Source organism: Hyla sarda, chromosome 3 (assembly GCF_029499605.1).
Source record: "Hyla sarda isolate aHylSar1 chromosome 3, aHylSar1.hap1, whole genome shotgun sequence".
Lineage (NCBI taxonomy): Eukaryota > Metazoa > Chordata > Amphibia > Anura > Hylidae > Hyla > Hyla sarda.
The window spans coordinates 192,747,013-192,773,880 of NC_079191.1; the positions used below are offsets into that span (position 1 = coordinate 192,747,013).

General features: G+C 42.6%; 1 protein-coding gene across 20 annotated transcripts in view; it reads right to left on the minus strand.

Annotated features, from left to right (window-relative positions):
* DST (dystonin) overlaps positions 1–26,868 on the minus strand; it is a 613,928-nt gene that overhangs the window by 374,251 nt on the left and 212,809 nt on the right. For 13 of the 20 annotated variants that reach the window (XM_056565776.1, XM_056565768.1, XM_056565761.1 and 10 more), the window contains 3 exons: positions 22,238–22,299; positions 5,387–5,476; positions 2,233–2,331 (listed from right to left, as the gene is read on the minus strand). In XM_056565776.1, coding sequence (XP_056421751.1) covers positions 2,233–2,331; positions 5,387–5,476; positions 22,238–22,299 — 251 coding nt within the window. The remainder of the gene's footprint in view (positions 1–2,232; positions 2,332–5,386; positions 5,477–22,237; positions 22,300–26,868) is intronic. The other 7 variants (XM_056565774.1, XM_056565763.1, XM_056565775.1 and 4 more) reach the window with 2 other exon arrangements.

Sequence of the window (26,868 nt, forward strand, 5' to 3'; positions counted from 1 at the left end):
CTAGCATCATCCAGATTATCTCACAGTCATAGAACGAAAATGCACCTAGACCTACAGCCAAAGGATCTCTACCACAGATCTGCTCAGGAAGTGAATGCCTTGTGTAGCAATACAATATAACACCATCACAGGATTTACCCAACAGTTACCAGATTCATAATATTATGTATTACTACAAATAACATCTATTTTATTTTCTATTAAGTTTCTTTTATCCTTCCTGTGTTATACCACTAATACATAAAACTACTGATGTCCAAATTCTAAGACCACACGAGGTGGCACTAACTCGGCTGCAATGCTCTTTACTCATACATTGCTTAAAAGACAAAATATGGAACAAAACAGATACAATACAAAACTAAAAATGGAACTGTAAAAAAAAGATTTATGATGTACATCCATATTGTTCCATATTTTTTATATAGAAGGGTCAATGAGCCATCATATGGCTGCCAAAAAGAAGAAGGGACCTAATGATCCCTGCTATCGTTACCAGCTATAGTAAGTTATTGATAAATACTGGTAAAATAGGCATGTCTCTTTTAGTAAATACTTGCTACCTTCTCACTAAAGGGACTGTCCCACCAACAACACTTAGGGAATTAGATACATAATCAATGGGATTTCATGAAGTGGAGTCTGGAATCTCCCTTCTGAATGGAGCATTGTTCATATACATTATGCACTGCAGTCACATAGAAAATAATTGAAGCAGCAGTGTGCACCCATGATGCCACTCCAGTTAGACAGGAGAATTGTGATCCCCACTCAAGATCACAAGGGTCCCCAGCAGTAGACTTCCAGTGATCAAACTACTTATTGCCTATCCTTTGGATAGGGGATAAGCATTGTTGGTGGGACATCCTCTTTAAATATCTTATTCATATAAATCATAAAACAATAAATTATATTTTATATTATTTATGTTGAAAAAGATCCAGAGAAAGATTATGGCATTTATTTGTATTGTATGACACCACCTGGTGTTAAATGTGTATGTGCACCTAATAAACTGAATGCTGGTGGACAGATATGCTGTTATTTCCCTTTTGGCCAGGTCTCTGCACAGTGATCCTCTGTTTAGTGCAGATTAGCCAATAAACATTTCTGCCTTGTTTGTAAGGGCAGAACCAAAGTCTCTGTAATATCATGACAATATAGCTGAGAAGAATCCTTCTGCAGTAAAAATAAGAGGGGACTGTAATGTTATCTGGCAGAGTGGGAAGTAGGGTGATTTGGACTAGAGACCATCCCCACAGCACAGATTAGCAAGGGAGGCACTTGGAAGCAAAAAATGATGAAAATTGTATGTTTGGTTTTCTAGAAACTCAAAAGTTCTTCAGATCCAGCATGGAGAATTGCAGTCCATGCTTTGCGATATAGTTGCAGTGCCAACTGTATGAAAAACACGTGAGTCCCGTGCATAAGCCCATTTCTAATTAATAGGACTAATGCACAGAACTCACAGGATTTTGCATGGTTGCCTTGGCAACCTAACAAACCGGCGTGGACTGTACAACCAATCTGGAGAATGTATGGTAGATGAACTTTAGAGATACACTTTAAAACAGCTAATAACAGCTGAAAATGAAAATAGTATGAAAATAGTTAATGGGTAACAATAGAACTCTTCTTTGTTCCATTTATTTGTTATTCTTCCTGGAAATATATGAATACCATTGCCCTTGTCAACTGCGTGTGTCCCTACATAGGTTTAATACTATCCAGCATCAGACTTTGTAAGAACACTTCTTATTGAAAGAGGGAATGGTAAGTGACAACCCAGGTGTCAATGTATTTGTATATTCTAAGAAGAATACTAGAGAAAATGCACAACATATAGGGGGAGATTTATCAATACCTGTCCAGAGGAAGAGTTGCCCAAAGCAACTAATCAGATTGCTTCTTTCATTTTGCAGGGGCCTTGTTAAAAATGAAAGAAGCGATCTGATTGGTTGCTATGGGCAACTGGACAACTTTTCCTCTGGAAAGGTTTTGATAAATCTCCCACATAGTGCTCAGAAACTCTGCTTCAGCATTGTTATTTCATAGGGAATACAAGTATTTGCTAAAACAGACATGCTGTGCTGACAGATTCTCTTTAAATAGCAGGAATCACTAGGCATAGTTAGCTCTACAATTTTAATAACAAGTTAACTTATTTGTGTGAAAAACAGTGTCACTGCAAACCTAAACATGAATTAGTATTGTTATGGGGGTCACACCTACCCCCTTATCCTCATCATCCACCTCCTCATGCTGATCAAACTCGCATGCTTCTGAGGGACTCACCAACCGTAAGGTCTTCAAAAAATCTCGTTCCCTCGGCTAATGAACACAACAGATAGAAAAAGAAGGCACGGCAAAGACACAAGACAGACCACAAATGAAGAGAAGAGTATGAAAAGAACATAATGAAAAGGAGGCAAACAAGGCAAAGGAAGTCATGGTTATAACATAAAACAATAATGAAACTGGAGGAGGTGGGATTGGGGGGGGGGGGGGTAACCATAGAAAGGGTTAAAAGCAATGGGAACTAGAAGGGTACACAACAAAAAATGCTTATGATACTGTAATACAAGGTATCTAGTTATACTACTAATATTACCAACATGTAAATATCTGTAAGTTAAGTCCATTTAGATTTTTTTTAGCTCTTTAGATGCCAATAGCAATGGCCATAAAGACTTGTCCAGACAGGCATATTATGACACCTAAAACCGTCTCTGAGCATCCAAATACCTACAGGAGGAGATAGTGCTTCACCACGGCCAAGGCAACGCAGCAGGCAACAACAAAAATGTATATTTTGTCTAGCACCAGCCAGTGGATATCAGCTATTCCCAAGTATAGGGACAGTAAGCAGTGTAATAAATAAAAGGTATTTATTTTCAGTACAATAAAAGACTATGCGTTTCAAGGGGCATCTCTCCTCTTTATCAGGTCTCATCGATCAATGAGACCTGATGAGAGATATCCCTTAAAACGCAGTTTTTATTGTACTGAAAATAAATACATTTTATTTATTACACTGCCTACTGTCCCCAATAATTGCGAAAAGTTGTCATCTCCTGGCTGGCGCTGGACAAAATATAAAAAAATTTTGTTGTCTACTTCACTTCCTTGGCCGAGGTGCAGCATCATCTCCTGTTGATTCTTCTCCCATGTCCAAGCCTGGATCGCAGTTGAATATTGTCTGCCTCCTGGAAAATGTGTTGGTCGCTCTACATTGATTTGATATAAGACATCATCGATGCAACACCCAGATCGTGACACTACCAGGTGAGGGCACAGAGATGGCTTTTCCTGTATCCGAAAGGACCTACCTGGTAAAGGGACATAGAGCGCCATTTGTCTCTCTTTTTTGTATATATTGCTCCAATTATACTCAGGAGTATTTCACATTTTGTAGTTCTCAAATTAATTTTTTTGGGGGGATGTATACATTCAGTGGGTTGGGGGCTGCTACATAAGAAGACACTATTAGTGGGGGCCCATTATCAATTTTGCATCAGTGGACAGATTGTGTTTTATTTTGCTTTAACCCCTTACGGACGGAGCGTTTTTCCGTTTTTGCACTTTCGTTTTTTCCTACTTATTTTTTTAAAAAACCTGACCCTTTCAATTTTGCACCTACAGACCCAGATGAGGGCTTGTTTTTTGTTCCACCAATTGTACTTTGTAATGACATCAGTCATTTTACCAAACAATCTACGTTAAAACCCCCCAAAAAATATTTGTGGGACAAAATTGAAGAAAAAAAAACGCCATTTTGTAACTTTTGGGGGCTTCCGTTTCTACGCAGTACATTTTTTGGTAAAAATTACATCTTATTTTTATTCTGTTGGTCCATACGATTAAAATCATACCCTTCTTAGATAGGTTTGATTTTGTTTTACTTCTGGAAAAAATCATAACTACATGCACGAAAATTAATTTGATTAAAAATGTCATCTTCAGACCCCCATGATTTTTTTATTTTTCCGCATATGGGGCGGTAAAAGGGCAAATTTGTTGCACCGTGATCTGAAATTGTTATCGGTACCATTTTTGTTTTGATCGGACTTTGTGATCGCTTGTTATTTATTTTCTTATGGTATAAAAAGTGACCAAAAATACGCTATTTTGGACTTTGGTATCTTTTTTACGTGTACACCATTTACGCATGTGACGATACCACATATGTTTATATTTATTTTTATTTATATAGTTTTTTTTATGGGAAAAGGGGGGTGATTCAAACTTTTATTAGGGAAAGGGTTAAATAACATAACTTTTTTTTTTTACACTGTTATAGCCCCCATAGGGGACTATATCATGCAATACATTGATTGCATACACTGATCAATGCTATGCCATAGCATTGCATTGATCAGTGTTTTTGGCGCTTGATTGCTCCAGCCTAGATCTCAGGCTTGGAGCAATCAATCGATGATCGGACGCCAAGGAGGAATGCTGTATCTTAAGCTGATTGGGACACTGCAGTTTCCACCGTGGTGGTCCCAATCAGCCCGACTGAGCTGCCGGGATGCATTTTATTTTACATTTTAGACGTGGCGATCAACTTTGATCACCGCGTCTAAGCGGTTAAAGGGGTATTCCGGCGCTAAGACATCTTACCCCTATCCAAAGGATAGGGGATAAGATGCCTGATCGCGGGGGTCCCGCCGCTGGGGACCCCCGTGCTCTTGCACGCAGCACCCCGTTAGAATCAGTCCCTGGAGCATGTTTGCGGTGGGTCTGATTACTGGCGATCACGGGGACGGAGCATTGTGACGTCACGGCTCCGCCCCCGTGTGATGTCACGCTCCGCCCCTCAAAGCAAGCCTATGGGAGGGGGCGTGACAGCTGTGACATCACACGAGGGTGGAACTGTGACATCACAATGCTCTGTCCCCGTGATCGCCAGTAATCAGACCTGGAGCGAACACGCTCCGGGGACTGATTATAACGGGGTGCTGTGTGCAAGATCATGGGGGTCCCCAGCGGTGGGATCCCCGCGATCAGGCATCTTATCCCCTATCCTTTGGATAGGGGATAAGATGTCTTAGTGCCGGAGTACCCCTTTAAAACCGGAAATCACCATGATCGGTTATGTCTGGTATTAGCCAGGGGTTCCGGCTGTTACTAGGTGCTGGGAACGACCCGATATGACGCAGGGTCAGCCCATGACCCTGCATTATATCGTGGGCGCAAGGCGTACAGGTACGCCCTTCATCCTTAAGAGGTTAAAAATACACTTAATAAATATAATATAATCTGAGGAAAAAATGGAACCAAATAAGTAAAATTTTCACTTTGGGGACAGCTCATGAAATGTATAATAAATGTAAACTGTACCTTTTTACCCTAAAACAAATAATAAAAAAAAAGAAAAACTTACCAGGGTATCTCCAGAGAGTACTTCTAATAAAGAGATTAGGTTATGTCCATCTCGTAGATCTTCATAAAGATCTCCTACATGCTTCCGTACCTGCAGTAAATTAAGGAGACAGAACATATATATATTTATAGAACTTTAAAATGGTATTCTGGTATCATAAAACTGTATAAAAATACAGCTATCACTTAAATTTACTGGCTTCAGAATGTTTCTGCATGACTTACACCAACAGGAAGTTATGTCGATTTTTTCATTTTCAATTGTCTCCAGCTCCTCAGCTCCTCTCTCTCCTAAAACAAGACATCACCGCTGACCAGCCCCTCCAGCCTATATGATCGCCTTACTGTCATATATACATATACATCTTTATTGGCACAATAGGAATAATGGGGTGTTTTTCCAGCATACTGTCTTTTGAACAATGTAACAAGCAGAAGAACAGACAGGGAATGAATACTAAGTACTGCAACCTCACTCACGACATCTGTTTTGAAATTAGATGCTCTGTAACAGGATTGCTGTGGGAGGGAATTAGGTGAAAGGACTAAAAAGAGCTGATGGAAAGCAATTGCATTCTAACAATTCTCAACGAAAAAGTAAGGACTAACCCCACACCCCCAAAATTTAAATAAATTTTTTTGTAAGCAATAATATATGCCTCAGCTGCATTTTTATTTTTTACCTATTTTTTTCCATTTAAGTGAAACTTTAAGAGAATTGGTGCACCATTCTACCCACCAGCACTGGCCCTGGGATACACTCCCCTTCATGAATATTCATAATCCTCTCTTCAACAGTATACATTATGGTATTATCTATTTTATATATATAAAAAAAAAAATTTTGCTCTTGACAGGTAAACTTTAAGTCCTAAAGAACTAGCCTATTCTCATTTAATTTCTCTACCCAAATAATTAAGTCTTTGGTATCCTTTCTAGTCAGCTATTACACACACAGTTCACAATCGGGGAAAAAACAAGAATCGCCAATCCATTTCTTACATTCATCAATTGCTCCTGCAGGATACTTAATCCCTTCCCAATCCATGACATACATGTACGGGTCAGGTGAGCAGACAAGACGCGGGCCCACGGGTCGGGTCTGCGTCATAACTGGGAGATGTCCACTGCTATCAGCTCCGATGTCCGTCATTTAACCACTTAAGGACCGAGGGTATTTCCATTTTTGCACATTCGTTTTTTCCTCTCTACCTTTTAAAAATCATAACCCTTTTTTTTTGCACCTAAAAATCCATATGATGGCTTATTTTTTGGGCCACCAATTCTACTTTGTAATGACATTAGTCATTTTACCCAAAAATCCCAAAAATCTATATTTTTCCGCGTACAGGGTGGTATGAGAGCTAATTTTTTTGCACAGTGATTGGAAGTTTTTAGCGGTACCATTTTTGTATTGATCAGACTTTTTGATCACTTTTTATAAATTTTTTCATGATATAAAAAATAACCAAAAATACGCTATTTTGAACTCTGGAATTTTTTTGCGTGCGCCATTGACCGTGCGGTTTAATTAACGATATATTTTAATAATTTGAACACATCCGCACGTGACGATATCACATGTTTATTTTCACAGTTTTTTTATTTTAAATGGGAAAAGTGGGGTGATTCAAACTTTTATTAGGGAAAGGGTTAAATGATCTTTATTAACGTTTTTTTTTTCCACTTTTTTTTTTTGCTGTGTTATAGCTCCCATTGGGGGTTATAACACTGCACACACTGATCTTTTACATTGATCTTTATTATCCCATAGGATAACATAGATCAATGATTCTGCCGCTTGACTGCTCATGCCTGGATCTCAGGCACTGAGCAGTCATTCGGTGAACGGACACCAGGAGGCAGGTAAGTGAACCCTTCTCATGTCCTAGAGCTGTTCGCGATGCTGTGATTTCACTGCAGCGATCCCGAACAGCCCCCTGAGCTAACCGGCAGCAGTTTAGTTTCACTCTAGATGCGGCGATCAAGTTTTAACGCTGCGTCTAAAGGGTTAATAGCGCGAGGCACCACAATCAGTGCCGCGCCCTATTAGCCACGGGTCCCGACCGTTGCTAGGTGCCGGGCCCGACCCGCTATGATTGTCTCGAAGACGCTGTAAAACTTGGAGGTGAGAGCGGTGAATATGGATATTGGTCGAGTAGATGTGAATGTCATCCAAATAGACCATGACACAGGAGTATAGGAGTTCACGAAATATGTAATTGACGAACTCCTGGAAGACTGCTGGAGATATACAGAGTCCGAAAGGCATGACAATATACTTAAAATGTCCATCACGAGTATTGAACGCGGTCTTCTATTCATCTCCTTCACATATCCGGATCAAATTATAGGCCCCACGAAGGTCAAGTTTGGAAAAGATCCTCGCTCCACGCAGGCGATCAAATAATTCTGAGATCAAAGGAAGTGGGTAGCAGTTTCTGAAAGTAATTTTATTCAAGCCACGGTAGTCGATGCAAGGTAGCACAGATCCGTCTTTTTTTTTCCACGAAGAAGAATCCGGCTCCAGCAGGGGAGGACGACTTTCTGATGAATCATTATTGAAGATTTTCTTGGATGTATTTAGACATGGCCTGGATTTCGGGAAGTAAAGGCGGGTTCTTTCCTGCAGGGTCAGGAGAGACCGATCCACCAGCATAGCCTCCACAGTGGGAGGCAACATAGAAGCTTGCGGTGGTTGCTGGAAGACGGGTGCAAGGCGAGGAAAGCGCCGAGGTAGTGCAGACTCCCTTTCTTGATGTAGTTGGGAAGCAAGGACATCCTTGACAGGGCTAGAAAGTCCTCTCTTGAAAGTGGTGCAAAGAGCTTTATTGTTCCAGGATAACTCTGATGCTAGGGTACAGAATTGGATGGGATACTCACCCATAGAGGAGTTACCCTGAGAAAGACTCAGCAAAGCGGAGGAAGCTTGTGCAGGTTCTTCAAAGACTCCACGGAATTCTGAAAGAAAAGCCTGGAGATTAGTAGTGAGTTCATCACTGCGATCCCATAGCGGGGTTGCCTAGGCCTGGGCCCTTCCAGTTAAGAGACTGAGGACAAAGGCCACATTTGCTCGTTCCATAGGGAACTGTTCCGTCATAAGTTCTATGCGCATGGAGCACTGTGTCACAAAACCACGGCAATACTTGGGATCCCCCTCATACTTCTCAGGAAGAGACAAGCGGAGCTTAGATCCCAAGGCGACTGCAGGAGCGAAAGGCAACACTGGAGCAGGAGGAGGCTGTGTCTGCTGCAGTTGTTGTTGAGCAGAAAGAAACTGTTGCATCATGGCGGACAATTGGTTTAACTGTTGTGCCTTCTGGGCCAACTGCTGTGACTTGAGAGCCACTATTGAGGCGGGATCCGGATTATCAGCCAGCGGAACCACAGTGGGATCCATGGCCGGATCTTGCTGTAACGCCAATGGTAGTAGTATTAGCATTGCTGGATGTGGATCCTCCAACCTGTATGGCAGATGACACGGGCCATATCAGGGAGCAGAGTTGCCGCTGGTCTTCACCAGAGCCCGCCGCAAGGCAGGATGGGCTTGCTGCGGCAGGTGACACCCAGGTCACTAACCCCGATACGACTCGACCACACAGGTAACTGGTCAAGACGAGGTACAGAAGGATGAGGCACAGGCGTAGTCAGACTTAGCAGAAGGTCAGGGCAGGTGGCAAAAGGTGCGTAGTCAAATAACATAGCTGAAGGGTCAAAATACAGACAATAGGAATGCTTAATCTCAGGCTAGGGGCAATGAAGATCTGGCAGGGAAGTGTGGGAGGTGGAGGAACTTATAACTGAGGCATGGGTGATTACTTAATTATTGGGCATACTGGCCCTTTAAATTTCCGAGCTCCGGAGTGTGCGCCCTAGGGAACGGGGACACGCTCGCCGGAGCAGAGAAGCAGAGGAGAAGGCAGAAGGGGCATTTGGTGAGCGTCCCATGATGTGAATCCAAGCCGGCTGCAGCAGGAGATGGAGGCAGGCGAGAAGCAAGGAGGTGAGCGCCAGACCGGAGCGCTCACCGTAACATAAACATTAAATATTCCTTGGTGTTTAGTGGTCCCATAGATTGCAGCGCTGGGGGGGGGGGCTATGGGTTGCTAGGGAAGCCCGTGGCCTTACCTTGTCCTCAGCATCTTCCCTGATTTTGTGATTGCTTAAGGCTGCCTTTGGAAGCCCTTAGCAGTCAAGCACAGATTTCATGGATCAATGTAGTGCAATAGCATGCCATTGATCTATGTAGGCCATCTAATGATGGCTTATGATAGGCTCATAGGGAGGCCAAAAAAGTGTGTAAAAAAAAAGTAAAAAAATGGATTAAAAAATATTTTTAAAAAATCCCTCCCCTAATAAATATTCAAATCACCCCCTTTTCCCATTGTTCAAATAAAACACTGTATAAAAAAGAAAAATTTAACTATTAAATGATCATGTTTCTGATCCTGTACAGTGAATGGAGAAAACACAAAAAAATTCCAAACACCAAAATTGTTGACTTTTTGTTACATTACATCCCCCAAAATTTTTTATAAAAAGTGATCAAAAGCCAGAACTGCACAAAAGAAAAAACTTTATAGGAGTGAGAACATGCTAATGAACAAAGTTTTTTTTTTCTTTTTCAAGTTTTCATGGAATGAGAAATATGAAAGAAGGACTTACATTTCTCCTTCCTGCTGGATCTACTTAGGCTCAAAAACTGCAGTGGTAGTTGTCCAAAAAAAAAGCCAGAAATAAACTGTCTGGAAAACTGGCCTTATGCAAATTTGCAGGTTGTGGTCAGACACCAGCAAACCCTTTGTTTAGACTTATCATGCACTCTTTTGCTATTCCACACTGTTGTCACCCCACACCTTTTACTGACCTACTCTTGTACAGCCATTAGTGGTTAAAGGCAATGAGTCATCAAATGACCAAATGTTGAAATCAAGTGTTTATGTTAACCATATATTTTTTTACAGATTTTTGGGATTGTGTTTTCTAATTTTCGATTTAATATCTATATTTTAAAATAATTCTGAAATCTTGTAGTCTCCATTCTGGCCCCTAGACCTAAAACTAAGCAGAGACTACTACTTCCGTACAGATCATTACCCACTAGTGTCCGCCTTATCAACACAAAAAGGATTATGCTAAAGGTGACACAAGTGAATACATAACGAGGTATACACAATAGCTGTTGCTCACAAATCAGCCTCCCCTCCCTGTAGAAAAGTTTATCCAACATCCCAATTGAGATGACACATGTCCACACAGATTTCGGCAGCACATGCTGCAAGTCAACATTCAGCTGGCAGAATATCCACAATGTGAACGAGTCACTAGTGCCTCTTTACATGGCAGAATTTTTTAGTGGAATCCAGCTTAAAAATTATGCGCAGAAATTCCGGTGTAAATTTAAATTCTTTCAGCGGAATCTGTATGAATCACAGTCTATTCAGACTGTGCATGTCTGAGTGGTTCATGATCCTGTTCACATACCACAAATAGAATGTCCGCCCAGAATTTTTGTGGGGCGATATTTTGCCATGTGAATGAGACCTTACAGTCCACTGTAATTTTTTGTGTCTTTCTGGACCTCTTTCAAGTAATACTCCTAGTTATAGTTATCAGCAATGTAATAAAATATTTTTTTTTTTTTTTTTTTTTTAGAAAATATCACTGAACACCAAAGGCAATTCTTCACATATATTTATGAAATTTGACATATAAGAGCTCCTTCACACACACACACTGTTGTTTTGCAAGTCTTATGAAAAAAAGCCACTGACGACCCATAAAACACCATATAAATGCCACAATACAGCGGGGAATGGATTTATCAAGTCATGTACCTCAGCTTTCTTCACACACACAATGCAAAACAAGCAAAATGTAGAGAAACGGGCAAAACATAGGGAAAAATTCGTACATACCATGACAAACTGTCCGTCAGGGGAAAAAAAAAAAACACAGAAAACTACACATAACTCTTAGTAAATCAAGTCCAGTGGTTTTTTATTTTTATTTATTTATTTATTTTTGTGTATTTGGTAAAAAAAAATGCACACAAAAATTCCAATAAAAAGACTACTAAATAACGTGGTGTTTTTCTGCAATACCTTGTGCATGTCAGGCCTCCACAAACATTTCTTACACTGTGCAGCATATACTATGAGCCTGGGGCTGTGAACAGACAGTTGTGTAATATGGAAAAAAATTGGTAGGAATCTTTCATGACTCACACATAATGATCTCATGAATCTGGATGTTGCTATGGTCACATAGACACAAAAACATGCTTCTTCAGTGTCTACCACACAGTTTGGCCTCTGTTTTCTGATGGAATAGAGCAGACCTATGCTGTATTCCACAGGGTAGTGTATGTTTATTTTAACATGGGTGTCTATGCCATAAAGTTGCATTTGTCATAGCTATATGGCGGAGGTATCCATTTTGAAGTATATCCCTGATGTATGCCCTCACTAGACATCACAAAAAAATGGTGTGAAAAGAGCCGTACATGTTGATGGATGCAGTGTAAATGTATGCACTTTGGGGGTGTGGCCTGACTGCCGAGCAGCACGGACGCATGGTGGTGTAGCTCCGCACTGAATCTGTGCTTTCCATAATCCTGTACTCATCCTGGACTCCTGGATTCTCCCCCAGAGGCTTCGGAACCGAAGTGGGTCCCTTAGCAACATTATGCCAGCCAACAAAAGCGGGTCGGCGGCCGCGGCGAAGTTAAAAACCTACACGCATGTTACCTCGCAAGATGGTGCCGAATCCTCACAGGCCTCTGACGCTGTCCCTTCCTCAGCCACGACGGACGCAGCGGGGACACCCTCTGCCGGGACACCGCGAGAACCAACACTGCAAGAGGTCTCAACGCAACTGTTGTCCGCCATCACGGCCTGCAAAACCTCCCTCACCGTTATGCTGGAGGAGGTGAGGATAGACATAGGCCTCATCAGGCAGGACCTCCACACCTTGCGTGACCGGGTGCGCCAAATGGAGGATCGCATTTCCGCGGTGGAGGACCGGGTGTCCCTGCTCTCAGCAACGGTGGAGTCACTTGATCGCTCGGCGCAGCAGTGGAGGGAGAAGGCCGACGACCTCGAAAACCAGCTTCGCCGGAATAACCTGAGGATAATTGGCCTGCCTGAACGTGCCGAGGGCCCTGACCCTGGAGTGTTTGTGGAGAGGTGGCTCAAAGAACTCTTACCTGACGCGCCATTTTCCTCGGCCTTCGCGGTGGAGCACGCTCATCGGGTGCCCATGCGCCCCCTGCCTCCGGGTGCTCCTCCGAGACCGCTGCTGGCCCGCATGCTGAACTGCAACGACCGGGACCTGGCGCTGCGGCTGCTCCGCCGCCTACCAACGATTACTCACAATGGGGCCCCTGTGTCCATTTTCCCGGATTTCTCCCCTGACCTGCAGAAAAGGAGGGCTACTTTTCAGGCGGTGAAACGTAAACTTAAGGATATGGACGTGCCCTACTCTATGATCTACCCTGCCAGGCTGTGTGTAGTGGATGGCGAGCGGGCTATTTTCTTCCAGGATCCCCGGGAGGCTGAGGAGTGGGCCTCTCGGCGGAGGGCGGCCCCTAGGCCCGGAGCTTGACATGGAGCGGATTTACCTGCCTTACTCTATTGCCCCCGTTTGCAAGGACCCTGCTGACCTGCACCCACTGCGGTATCCTGGACTTTGGGCACACTGACAGTGAGTAACTGAGCCCCGTTGACCTGTTACCCCACGGTCCTCTGAGGGCCGATGTCCTGAACTGTTCCGCTCCCCTCATTTGGACTCCCTCCTGCCCCCTGCCTGTCCCGTTTCACTGATCCCTTTCTCGCCACCTGCTGCCTACCTGGTGTGTTTCTCCTACTCCTCGTCCCTGACCCCTGTGCATCTGGAGGACATTATTGACACCCACACTACCTGTCACCACTGGTGTGGTGCTGGATAGGCAACTGTGGTTTGACCCCTTACTGCCTCATTTCTCAGATGCCCTGGATCCGCAGTTTTGGAGGTCCCATGGGATCACTACCCTGGGAGACGTTAGAGATGACAGGGGGCTTAAGCCGTTTATTGATCTCCAGGCCACTTATGCTCTACTGAATCACTCACAGTTCAGGTACCTCCAGCTCTGCCATGCCTACTCTGTTCAGTTTCCTGATCCTGCTGTTAATTTTTCTACTCTCCCTATAATAGGTGTCCTCCGCACTCAGGGACCGAGGGGACTCATCTCCTCCTTGTATACTGCTCTGCTGAATGCTAAGATGAGGGGGGACCCGTTGACTGTTGAATCTAAATGGCGGCGAGTAGTCCCTTCCCTCACTAGTGAGGAGTGGGATGAGGCGCTCTCTTCTCATATGTCTGTGTCCCCTGCCATTAATAACAGATTGACACAGTTATATATCTTCCATCAGTCGTACTTATCCCCTCTCAGACTAAGCAAGATGGGTAGACATACATCCGCCAATTGCCACAGGTGTGGCCTTTCAGACGCAGACTTTCTACATCTGATGTGGTTTTGTCCGCAGGTCCACTCCTTTTGGGCTCAGGTAGTGAACTTCCTGGACTCTCTGGTGAGTGGGCCCCTACGACTGGACATTAAACACTGCCTACTGGGACTGCTTGATGAAGACACATGGCCCCATTATGACCGTATTTTTCTCAAGGAATCTCTATTCCTTGCTCGTAAGACAACTGCATTGAAATGCATGGCCCCGAAGCCTCCTACCCTGACCGGCTGGCGCTCCTTAGTTAATACGAAAGTGGATTACAAATACTTGGTATACAAACATCGCAAGTGTCCCGGTAAATTCCATAATATCTGGGGTGCTTGGTGTGCTCACCCCCGGGCCACCTATACGGCCTCCAGGTTTATTGCACTTAGGGATCAATTGAGTACCGCCACTACCTAGTTTCTTTTCTTCTCTCCTTTCCTTCCTTTTTTCTTTTTCCTTGCCACCCTCCTTTTCTCGCTCTCTGGTCGCTCCTTCTCCTTCCTTTCCCCTTTTGCCCTTCTCACTGCCCTACCCCTTTCTCTTGCCTGGGGGGCAGAGACCGTAGTGTTAGTGTTGTATGTTACGTTTGTCAGTGTGTGTCTTGTGGTTTGTGTTGTCTAATGTTAGTGTGTTCCCCTCATCCACCCCATTTTCCACTGGTTGCGCTAGTTTCCACTACAGTGGTTGGTTATGCGCAGTTTATTTGTGTGGGTTGAGTTAATTGTGATGTACATCCTCTATTTGACACCATCTGTGCCGACATAGCTAGGTGTTTATTGACTTGCATATTATGCCGCTTTCTATGTACTCTTCTGTTTTTACTTTTTCTTTAATGTATCCTTCTTTCGTGGAACTGTATTAGTGATGTATAAATAAATGTAAATAAATGTATATAAATAAATAAATGTAAATAAATGTATCAATAAACTGAGTAAAAAAAAAAAAGATGTATGCACTTTGGCATGTTGGTGACTATGGTTATAAAATGCTTTTGCGTTTTCTTGGGAAAACTCCAGTAATAGCTGCATATGGATAGAAAATATTATTATTTTTCAGACCTTACATGCAGAGAGTTCCATGGTCACCCGCTGGTCATTGTTTGCGGCTTGGCCACAGTGATTTTATGTTCTAGAATTAATGACATGCCTCAAATACTGACATGTATTGCCAAGTACACAAAAACCAGGGGGGGGGGGGATTATGGAGCCTCTGTACAGTAGTGTGAGAGATTTTGTCGGTCAGCATGCATCTTAGTAGCGGATTTGTTGGCAGTATTCTCTTTTGACTTCAATAGGGAAGTCAAAATCTGCACTAAAACAAAACCTGTTATGAAATGTTACCATACATAACATGTTGCAGTAAAATCTTCTTCCTTACCATGCCTGGGAGACGTTCCTGCCAGAAGCGATGGTAAGGATAAGTTTGAAAGGTGTCCCCCCCACCAGCCCATAAGTAGTCATCCTCTGCTAGTCCCACCTGCTCTGGCTTTAATCCTGCCCCCCTTAGCGTGATTGATGGCCCACGTCATCACTCTGTTCTGTCTGTTCACCATCGTTGCTGGCAGAAACATCCCCAGAGCATGGTGAGGAAGAAAAGATTTTAGAAAATATCAAGCAGCCAAGGAAGACAACAGGGGCAAAGGAGCCATGCATATCAGGTAGGATCATTTACAGGGAACATATTCAGGTAGTGTGGTGACTTTGGCGCTTTTTTTTTTAATGTACATATATACTTTCCTGGAGCACCCCCTTAATTGATCAGATAGCCCTGGTAAAATGATAGCTAAATTGTGACTGGTGGCTATGGAAAAACCAGACTGTTTTTGACAGAATGCTTAGGCCTCTTTCACACTATGAAATAGTTCCGTTTAGGAACTTCCGTCACAAGTTCCGTCACTATATCGGGGAAAACCTGCCGTTACAAAACCCCTGACGGCCGTGACTAAATTGCATTGCAGCCTATGGGGTTTTGTAACTGCCCGTTTGCACCCGTATATGCCCGTAATTCATTATGGGCATTATACAGTGACGGGACATTGTGGCGGAAAAATTACTGCATGCAGTAATTTTTCCGCCATGATGTTCCGTCACTGTATCAGGTCCGTAATGAATTACGGGCATATACGGGTGCAAATGGGCAGTTACAAAACCCCATAGGCTGCAATGCAATTTAGTCACGGCCGTCAGGGGTTTTGTAACGGCAGGTTTTCCCCGATATAGTGACGGAACTTGTGACGGAAGTTCCTAAACGGAACTATTTCATAGTGTGAAAGAGGCCTAAGCCAGCTGTTCCACTGAAGCCCTAAATTGTTTTATTGCTTCCATGTTAGCTTAAAGAGTACCTGTCATCAAACCATATTTTCTAAACTAACACAGATTATACTTCCTAACTACTCCTAACACCCCTTCTGTCCTTACCTTTCCCCTTGTTCACATTGTGTGAGCTCCCGGCAGGAGAAAGTGGGCGTTCCCCAGCAGGCTGAATATCACTGAAGCCTGCGAGCTGTGCCTCGCCATGCCCCAAACGCACTTCCTTCTAGGCCTGGAGGACACCAAACTAACTGACTACCAAACTAACTGACTTGCGGCAGGGAACAGAACAGAGCCACCTATTGGCCGTTTTTTCAATCACAATAAAAGCATATAAAGGTTGAGAATTTTAACAGCAAGTAAATAGCAAAGTGTCTTATAATTACATAAGGAACAATATATTAAAAGTTTAGTTTGGAGACAGGTACTCTTTTATTGATTTATTGGCAATCTACTTTAACATTGACTTCTATCCACTTACCCCACTGACCTACATATGTTAATCACAATTAAATAACTACGGTAACCACATAGTTAAACTGAATGTTCCCCGAGAAATTTAGCATCTGCCATACACATCAGTGACCTTCCTTCACTTTAGCTTAAGCGCAAGTCTCAAAAATTTCTTGCACTTACCCCTACAGTCTATGGGGGATAAACTATTTAAAACCTGTGTAGAGGAAAAGTTGACCAGTTGCCCATAGCAACCTATCAGATTGCTTCTTTAACCCCTTAACGACCACGGACGTAAATGTACGTCCTGGTTTGGCGGTACTTTGTGCACCAGGAGGTACATTTACGCCCTGTGTATGACCACGAGCATCGGACCGGTGCTCGCGTCATACACGGCAGGTTACGGTTACTAGCAGCACCCGGGTACCCGCCGGTAATAGCCGACACCCGCGATCACGCGGATGTCCATCATTAACCCCTCAGATGCCATGATCAATACAGATCACGTGAGTGCGGTACTTTGAATGGATGATCGGATCGCCCGCAGCGCTGCCGCAGCGATCTGATCATCCAGCATGGCGGCCGGAGGTCCCCTCACTTGGCCCCGGCCGTTTCCCGGGGTCTTCTGCTCTGGTCTGAGATCGAGCAGACCAGAGCAGAAGATCACCGATAATATTGATCGGTGCTATGTCCTATGCATAACACTGAACAGTATTAGCAATCAAATGATTGCTATAGATAGTCCCCTATAGGTGCATAAAAGGTGTAAAAAAAAAAAAAAAAAAAAAAAATGTAAAAATAAAAAGTAAAAAATAAGTGAAAAATCCCCTCCCCAATAAAAATTAAAATTGTCAGTTTTTCCCATTTTACCCCCAAAAGAGTAAAAAATTTTTTTTATAAACATATTTGGTATCGCCGCATGCGTAAATGTCCGAACTATCACAATATAATGTTAATGATCCCATATGGTGAATGGCGTAAACGTAAAAAATAAAAAAAAAGTCCAAAAATGCTGCTTTTTTGTCACATTTTATTTAAAAAAATGTTTAAAAAATTATCTAAAAGTTTTCTATATGCAAATGTGGTATCAATAAAATGTACAGATGACGGTGCAAAAATTTGCCCTCATACCACCCTATATACAGAAAAATGAAAAAGTTATAGGTGGTCAAAATAGGGTGATTTTAGATTACTGATTTTGTACAAAAAGTCTTAGATTTTTTTTTAGGCGGTACAAAAATATAAAAGTATCTAGCCATGGTATAATTTTAATCCTATTGACCCACAGAATAAAGAACACATGTCATTTTTACCGTAACGTGTACAGTGTGACAAGAAAACCATCCAAAATTTTAAAAATTGTGGTTTTCATTTAAATTCCCTCCCTAAAATTTTTTTTTGGGGGGTTCGCCGTACATTTTATGGTAAAATGAGAGGTTTCATAACAAAGTACAATTGGTCATGCAAAAAACAAGCCCTTATATAGGTCTGTAGATGGAAATATGAAAGAGTTATGGATTTTAGAAGGCAAGGAAGAAAAAACGAAAACGTAAAAATAAAATTGGCCTGGTCCTTAACCCCTTAAGGACTCAGCCCATTTTGGCCTTAAGGACTCAGACAATTTAATTTTTACGTTTTCATTTTTTCCTCCTCGCCTTCTAAAAATCATAACTCTTTTATATTTTCATCCACAGACTAGTATGAGGGCTTGTTTTTTGCGCGACCAGTTGTCCTTTGTAATGACATCACTCATTATATCATAAAATGTATGGCGCAACCAAAAAACACTATTTTTGTGGGGAAATTAAAACGAAAAACGCAATTTTGCTAATTTTGGAAGGTTTTGTTTTCACGCCGTACAATTTATGGTAAAAATGACATGTGTTCTGAATTCTGAGGGTCAATACGATTAAAATGATACCCATTATTACATACTTTTCTATTATTGTTGCGCTTAAAAAAAATCACAAACTTTTTAACCAAATTAGTACGTTTATAATCCCTTTATTTTGATGACCTCTAACTTTTTTATTTTTACGTATAAGTGGCGGTATGGGGGCTCATTTTTTGCGCCATGATCTGTACTTTTTTTTGATACCACATTTGCATATAAAAAACTTTTAATAAATTTTTTATAATTTTTTTTAAATAAAATGTATTAAAAAAGTAGGAATTTTGGCCTTTTTTTATTTTTTCGTTCACGCCGTTCACCGTACGGGATCATTAACATTTTATTTTAATAGTTCGGACATTTACGCACGCGGCGATACCAAATATGTCTATAAAAAATGTTTTTTACGCTTTTTGGGGGTAAAATAGGAAAAAACGGATGTTTTACTTTTTTATTGGGGGAGGGGATTTTTCACTTTTTTTTTACTTTTACATTTTTTTTTACACTTGAATAGTCCCCATAGGGGACTATTCATAGCAATACCATGATTGCTAATACTGATCTGTTCTATGTATAGGACATAGAACAGATCAGTATTATCGGTCATCTCCTGCTCTGGTCTGCTCGATCTCAGACCAGAGCAGGAGATGCCGGGAGCCGCACGGAGGAAGGAGAGGGGACCTCCGTGCGGCGTTATGAATGATCGGATCCCCGCAGCAGCGCTGCGGGCGATCTGATCGTTCATTTAAATCGCGAACTGCCGCAGATGCCGGGATCTGTATTGATCCCGGCACCTGAGGGGTTAATGGCGGACGCCCGCGAGTTCACGGGCGTCGGCCATTGCCGGCGGGTCCCTGGCTGCGATCAGCAGCCGGGATCAGCCGCGCATGACACGGGCATCGCTCCGATGCCCGCGGTTATGCACAGGACGTAAATGTACGTCCTGGTGCGTTAAGTACCACCTCAACAGGACGTACATTTACGTCCTGCGTCCTTAAGGGGTTAAAGGGGTATTCCAGGAATTTTTTTTATTTGACTATGCTACAGGGGCTGTAAAGTTAGTGTAGTTAATAATATAGTGTCTGTACCTGTATGTGACAGTTTTCTCACAATTCTTCTGTGATTTTCACCCCAATATTTATTTTTAACAGCATACAAAGTGACTGTTGTCTCGGATTTTTCCCAAGTTGCAATGCAGCCGAGACCTGACTCACTAGTCAGCTGATGACAGGGAGCCTGTCTGCTTCAATGGGTGGAGCGATCGCTTGGTGGGAGAGGGATCAATCTGCAACTAATGCAACAGCTGTAGGCACCCTGATTGAAAACCACAGGTCTTTTGAATGGATGCAGCTCATTTATGTTTCAATGGGTGGGGTGGCTGACGTGTGGGAGGGAGGAAAATGGAATTATGGGATTTGTAGTCAAAAAAAGAAAACTCAAACAGAAATAACAGTTCACCAAAAGATAGCCACAGTATTATGGTAATCTCACAACATAGCCATTTAGCCCTAAGACAAGAGCAGATCCTTCCTAAGCATGTCCATTACTGTCTGCCAGGTACGTACTAAAATCACCTTATCGTGGATAACCCCTTTAAGGTTAAAATGGGCTTGGTCCTTAAGGGGTTAATTTTTAAAAGGGTCTGTCCAAAAAATAACATTAATGCCTATGAAGAAATATAAAATCCCATCCCTTCCCCAATATCGCGCCACACCCATACCCTTCAATTCCCAGGTTGAACTTGATGGACGTATGTCTTTTTTCAACCGTACTAACTATGTAACTATGTAACTATGATTGGTTGCTATGAGCAACTATTCCACTACACAGATTTTGAGAAAATAGTTCTATAAAAACAATTTTAAGACTTACAATAAAAGTACATTATTAAAGGAGAACTACGGAATTGAAAAATGTATCCCCTATCCTAAGGATAGGGGATAAGTTATAGATCGCCGGGGGGGCCGACAGCTGGGGCCCCCCGCGATCTCCCGTACAGGGCCGCGGCTCTCTGGTTAGAGAGGGCGTGTTGACCACTGCACGAAGCAGCGGCCGACACGCCCCATCCATACACTGCTATGGGCAGCGCTTCGGCTCTCCCATAGCAGTAAATGGAGGGCGCGTGTCAGCCGCCGCCTCGCACAGTGGTCGACACGCGCTCTCTATGCAGAGAGCCGCGGCCCTGTACGGGAGATCGTGGGGGGCCCCAGCGGTCGGACCCCCCGCGATCTGAAACTTATAAAATTTTCAATCACGTATTTCTCCTTTAAGGGGTCTAGTTATACGGAGTGGTTTATCCCCAAAGGGTTTTTGTATATGGATATATACCCTGGGACTCATTACATACCCTGGGGCTCATTATATAACCTGGGACTCTGCATTTTGTTTTGACAAGCATTTTACCACCAAATCTACGGTAAAAAAAAAAAAAAAAAAAAAAAATATATATATATATATATAGTTATAAAGTTGAGAGAAAAAAAACTACCATTTTGATAATTTTGGGGGCTTCCGTTTCTACACTATGCACTTTTTTTGAATTTTTTTTTTATCTTATCTTTATTCTGTAGGTTTATACAATAAAATGATACCCAATTTATATAGGTGTTTGGGTTATTTTACTACGTTAAAAAAATTATAACTTTTTGTTTGAAAATTAGTATGCATAAAATGATCCTCTTCTGACCACTATAACTTTTTAATTTTTCTGTATACAGGGCTGTATGAGGGTTCTTTTTAGCACTGTGATTTGTAGATTTCATCGGTACCATTTTTGTTTTGATGGGACTTTTTGATTGCTTTTTTTACTGCTATATGAAGTGACCAAAAATCAGTAATTCTAGACTTTACTATGAAATACACAGAAGAAAGCATTTCAGCACCTTTCTCTAGAACAGTAAAGCACAAAGGAAAACCCACTGAACCACCCACCAAAAGTCCCCACCCACCCACTGAACCACCCAATGTTTGACAGAAACTAATATGTTTAACTGATAGAAAATTCATCAAAAACGCATGTTCAAAAAAATGCATCCGTTAAACATGTGCCAAAAAGCGAGCCAAAAAAGCACTTTGAAATGCATCCGTTAAACATATATGTTAAACACATCAGTTAAACTGAAATCAAAACGCAATATGAACCAAGCAAAACTTAGATACTGTTTAAAGGAGTATTCCAGCGCAAAATAATTTATCCCCTACCCAAAGGATAGGGGATAAGTTATAGATCGCGGGGGGTCCGAGCACTGGGGCCCCCAGGGATCTCCTGGAAGGGGCTGCAGCAGTCTGCAAGAAGTGAAGCAGAAAGCCGCGGCAGACATGCCCCCTCCATGTATCTCTATGGGGTACATGGAGGGGGGCGTGTTGGCCGCCGCCTCATGCGGACACCGAACGCCCCCTTTCCAGCATACTGCTGGGGCCCCGTCCAGGAGATCCCGGGGGGCCCCAGCGCTCAGACCCCCGACGATCTATAACTTATCCTCTATCCTTCGGATAGGGGATAAGTTATATTGCACTACAGATCTCCTTTAAATGCAGTTTTGACACATCAGGCACATACTGCACTGTATAAAAGCAGCCTTTTTTTATGGTATTTACATGGAGCAGTTTTTCCACATTGTTGATGCGTTATTTTACTGCAATTTCTCAAAAATCACGGCAAAATTGCAGGTAAAAAGCATCACGATGCCTTACTATACCGAACTTACCTTCATTAGGTGCTGGTTAATCCATTTAGTAAATGTCTTCTTTTGTACTTTGTCTCTTTCATCTGAAAATACAAAAAAAATATATTTATATATTTAATTATTAAATAAATGAGACATTGTATAGATGAGGTGAAGAAAATTAGGTTGATTAAAAAAACACAACAATAGATACATTTTACTTAATTTAATTAACATGAGACACAGAAAGCTAGTTCATTGAATACCTCAAACAAAATGTGCTAGGACCTCACATTAATCTACATGTACAGCTGAGATTGTGCAGCCTGCAGTTACTTGGGTAATATTACAGACATGATGTAGCGTTACTCTTACTGGGCCCATTAAGGGGGTACTCCGGTGCTCAGCGTTTGGAACAAACTGTACAATGCTGGAGCCGGCTCTGGGAGCTCGTAACATCATAGCCCCGCCCCCTCATGACATCATGACTCGTGAGGGGGGGCCCTGAACACGGAAGCCCGCACACAGTGTTCGGAACAATAAACTTCCAGATGCTGGGGAGTGGAGCTCCGGAAGCAGGGCAGCGGAGTACCCCTTTAAAGGGGTACTCCGCTGCTTTCACGCCCCTCTCATAGACTTGCATTGAGGGGGTGGGGGCGTGACAGCAGCGGAGTACCCCTTTAAAGGAGCTCCCCAGCATCTGTAAGTTTATTGTTCCGAACGCTGTGTGCGGGCTTCCGTGTTCAGGGCCGCCCCTCACGAGGGGCGGCCCTGAACACGGAAGCCCGCACAAAGCGTTCGGAACAATAAACTTCCGGACGCTGGGGAGTGGAGCTCCGGAAGCAGGGTAGTGGAGTACCCCTTTAAGGCTCGGACTTCAAGGGGAGTTTTGACGACGTGACAAAAGATCACAATGTCGCACTGCTGATATCACAAGTGATAGCAGAATGACATTGTGATCTTACAACATGCGGCCCCAAGTCATGTAGTCCTTGCTCAACAGCAGCGTACTTTTTCCGCACAGTTAACTTGCATTGTGTAGACGTGCATTGCATTCTTTATTGAGGTGCAAAAAAAGAGAGGCAAGCTATCTCGGCACTAAAGAGGTGTGTTCCAGGGTATGATTGGGAACAGCTCTGTGTTGTGTTCACAGTGGTCAGTATGGAGGTGCTCCCGTATTGAAACCAAAACTGAAATGGCAGGTATGTAGAAAGAACGTAGCACTCACCTGATGACCGGTGCAAACATGGACGCTTTATTTCATTAAACAATATAGGACAACAAAACATCAGGACAGAAAATCTGTTGTTTTGATGTCCTGTATCGTTTAATGAAATAAAGCCTCCATGTTTGCAACGGTCATCAGGTGAGTGCCAAGTTCTTTCTACATACCTGCTGCATTCTTTATTGAGCATATTCTAAAAAAAATAGCATTACCTGTGTTTGTTTTATAACTTTATACAGTGTGAACAGAATGTACCGTATTAGTGTTGTAAACAAACAAGACATTTTGGTAAAATATAGACTGTTACACACAGTAGATAACCTTAAAATCGTTCAATCATTTAAATTGGGGGGGGGGGGGGCTCAGCTGAGCTTTGTTCCTCCCATACTCTCTTCTCCTTGCAGAAGAAAGAAAGGAAGAACAAGCACTCAACTAAGCACTTCTCCCATATCATTCTAAAATCCTTCTTAAATGATAGTGAAACTTTCAAAGGAATCTGTTGAGACAGGTCCCACAGACTTCTACTAGAGCCTGTCTCGTACAGCCCCTGGCTAATTTTAAAGATCAGTGGGGGTCTCAACACACCAATTAACTGGACACTAGAGATGAGAGGAGGGGCCGCTGAGAGGAGGGGCCATGCACAGCCACTACAAAATATACACTTGAGCCTGATAAATGATGAAGATTCCAGAATACCACTGTCCCTTCAATTAGCTTATCTATGAGGGTGGCAGGATCCTGACCCCCCACTTTCCCCTGCTTTAATTTATACAGAAAGATACTAGATGAATTTCTGGTTGCTTTTAGCTGCCTCTAGGGGTCGCTTACAGCACACTCTATTTAATTCAATAGGAATGGAAAAGAAAAAAAAAAAACACATAAAGGTATAGGCCCAGCGACAGCTAGAGAAAGCCATCGTTGTGTTATCAAACCGGCTGTGTGCAGAAAAGCAAAGTTACACATGTGATTAGTCTTGGATTTACAGGGTATTCTTTAAAATAATATAACCCCCCCCCCCAGCCTTGTAATGCAGCCCCTTTCATAAATATGTATTTTCTTCCCTCCAGCAAACCACCAATACGTGCTGTGACCTCGAGCACTAACGCATACGCACTTGTGGTCAGGGCCATAAGTGATCGTGTGCATAAAGTATGTATTGGTGACATGCTGGAAAGAAGAAGATACATATTTACAGGGCCAATGAGGGAGGGTGGAATGGTGCACAAAGGGGCTGGGGAATGCCCCCTGTACACCAAGGAGATGGTTTCCATATTAAAGGGGTACTCCGCACCCCTAAACATCTTATCTCCTATCCAAAGGATAGGGGATAAGATGTCAGATCGCCTGGTTCCCGCTGCTGGGGACCCCCGGGATCTTGGCTGCAGCACCCACCTGTACGGCTTCCACCTCACAGCGGCAACGCCCGAGGCTTCGGATCCCGACCACAATGGCGGACGAGTGTGACGTCACGCCCCGCCCCCTTAATGCAAGTCTATGGGAGGGGGCGTGACGGACAGAGTCGTGACATCAAGCTCATCCGCCATTGTGGTCGGGATCCGAAGCCTCCAGCGTTGCCGGTGTGAGGTGGAAGCTGTACAGGTGGGTGCTGCAGCCGAGATACCGGGGGTCCCCAGCAGCGGGACCCCGGCAATCTGACATCTTATCCCCTATCCTTTGGATAGGGGATAAGATGTCTAGGGGTGTGGAGTACCCCTTTAAGAGTTTAATATATCTCTAGAACAGCACAACAGATTTGAAAAGGTAAAGTGTGTTAGAATCAGCATCGCCCAAAATATTATCCTGTACAAAGGCTAGTGCATGTGATGCATCTGTTAGTTTCCCTTTAACCCCTTAAGGACGCAGGACGTAAATGTACGTTCTGGTGAGGTGGTACTTAACGCATCAGGACGTACATTTACGTCCTGTGCATAACCGCGGGCATCGGAGCGATGCCCGTGTCATGCGCGGCTGATCCCGGCTGCTGATTGCAGCCAGGGACCCGCCGGCAATCTCGCGGGCGTCCGCCATTAACCCCTCAGGTGCCGGGATCAATACAGATCCCGGCATCTGCGGCAGTGCGCGATTTGAATGAATGATCGGATCGCCCGCAGCGCTGCTGCGGGGATCCGATCATTCATAACACCGCACGGAGGTCCCCTCTCCTTCCTCCGTCCGGCTCCCGGCGTCTCCTGCTCTGGTCTGAGATCGAGCAGACCAGAGCAGAAGATGACCGAAAACACTGATCTGTTCTATGTCCTATACATAGAACAGATCAGTATTAGCAATCATGGTATTGCTATGAATAGTCCCCTATGGGGACTATTCAAGTGTAAAAAAAAAAAGTAAAAAAATGTAAAAGTAAAAGTAAAAAAAAAGTGAAAAATCCCCTCCCCCAATAAAAAAGTAAAATGTCCGTTTTTTCCTATTTTACCCCCAAAAAGCGTAAACATTTTTTTTATAGACATATTTCGTATCGCCGCATGCGTAAATGTCCGAACTATTAAAATAAAATGTTAATGATCCCGTACGGTGAACGGCGTGAACGAAAAAAAAAAAAAGTCTAAAATTCCTACTTTTTTAAAACATTTTATTAAAAAAAAAATTATAAAAAATGAATTAAAAGTTTTTTATATGCAAATGTGGTATCAAAAAAAAGTACAGATCATGGCGCAAAAAATGAGCCCCCATACCGCCGCTTATACGTAAAAATAAAAAAGTTAGAGGTCATCAAAATAAAGGCATTATAAACGTACTAATTTGGTTAAAAAGTTTGTGATTTTTTTAAGCGCAACAATAATATAAAAGTATGTAATAATGGGTATCATTTTAATCGTATTGACCCTCAGAATAAAGAACACACGTCATTTTTACCATAAATTGTACGGCGTGAAAATGAAACCTTTCAAAATTAGCAAAATTGCGTTTTTCGTTTAATTTCCCCACAAAAATAGTGTTTTTTGGTTGCGCCATACATTTTATGATATATTGAGTGATGTCATTACAAAGGACAACTGGTCGCGCAAAAAACAAGCCCTCATACTAGTCTGTGGATGAAAATATAAAAGAGTTATGATTTTTAGAAGGCGAGGAGGAAAAAATGAAAACGTAAAAATTAAATTGTCTGAGTCCTTAAGGCCAAAATGGGCTGAGTCCTTAAGGGGTTAATGGCATTCAAATCCCATAACTAGTCAGAATGATACAAACTGATACAAACATGAAAGAATAGTAGATGATTGGAACAAACTTATCCTAAGATATAGTTAGGAAGTCTAAAGTAAGTGAATGTAAATCTGCTGAGATAAAAGTATATCTATCCTAAATAATATATCTATCCTAGATAAAATAAAAGTAATAATATAACGTCAGACTAGATGGACCAGGGGGTCTTTGTTTCTAAAGTGAAGCAATCTCCCCATAAAGTCTAGCTAGTGGTACACACAATAGTCAT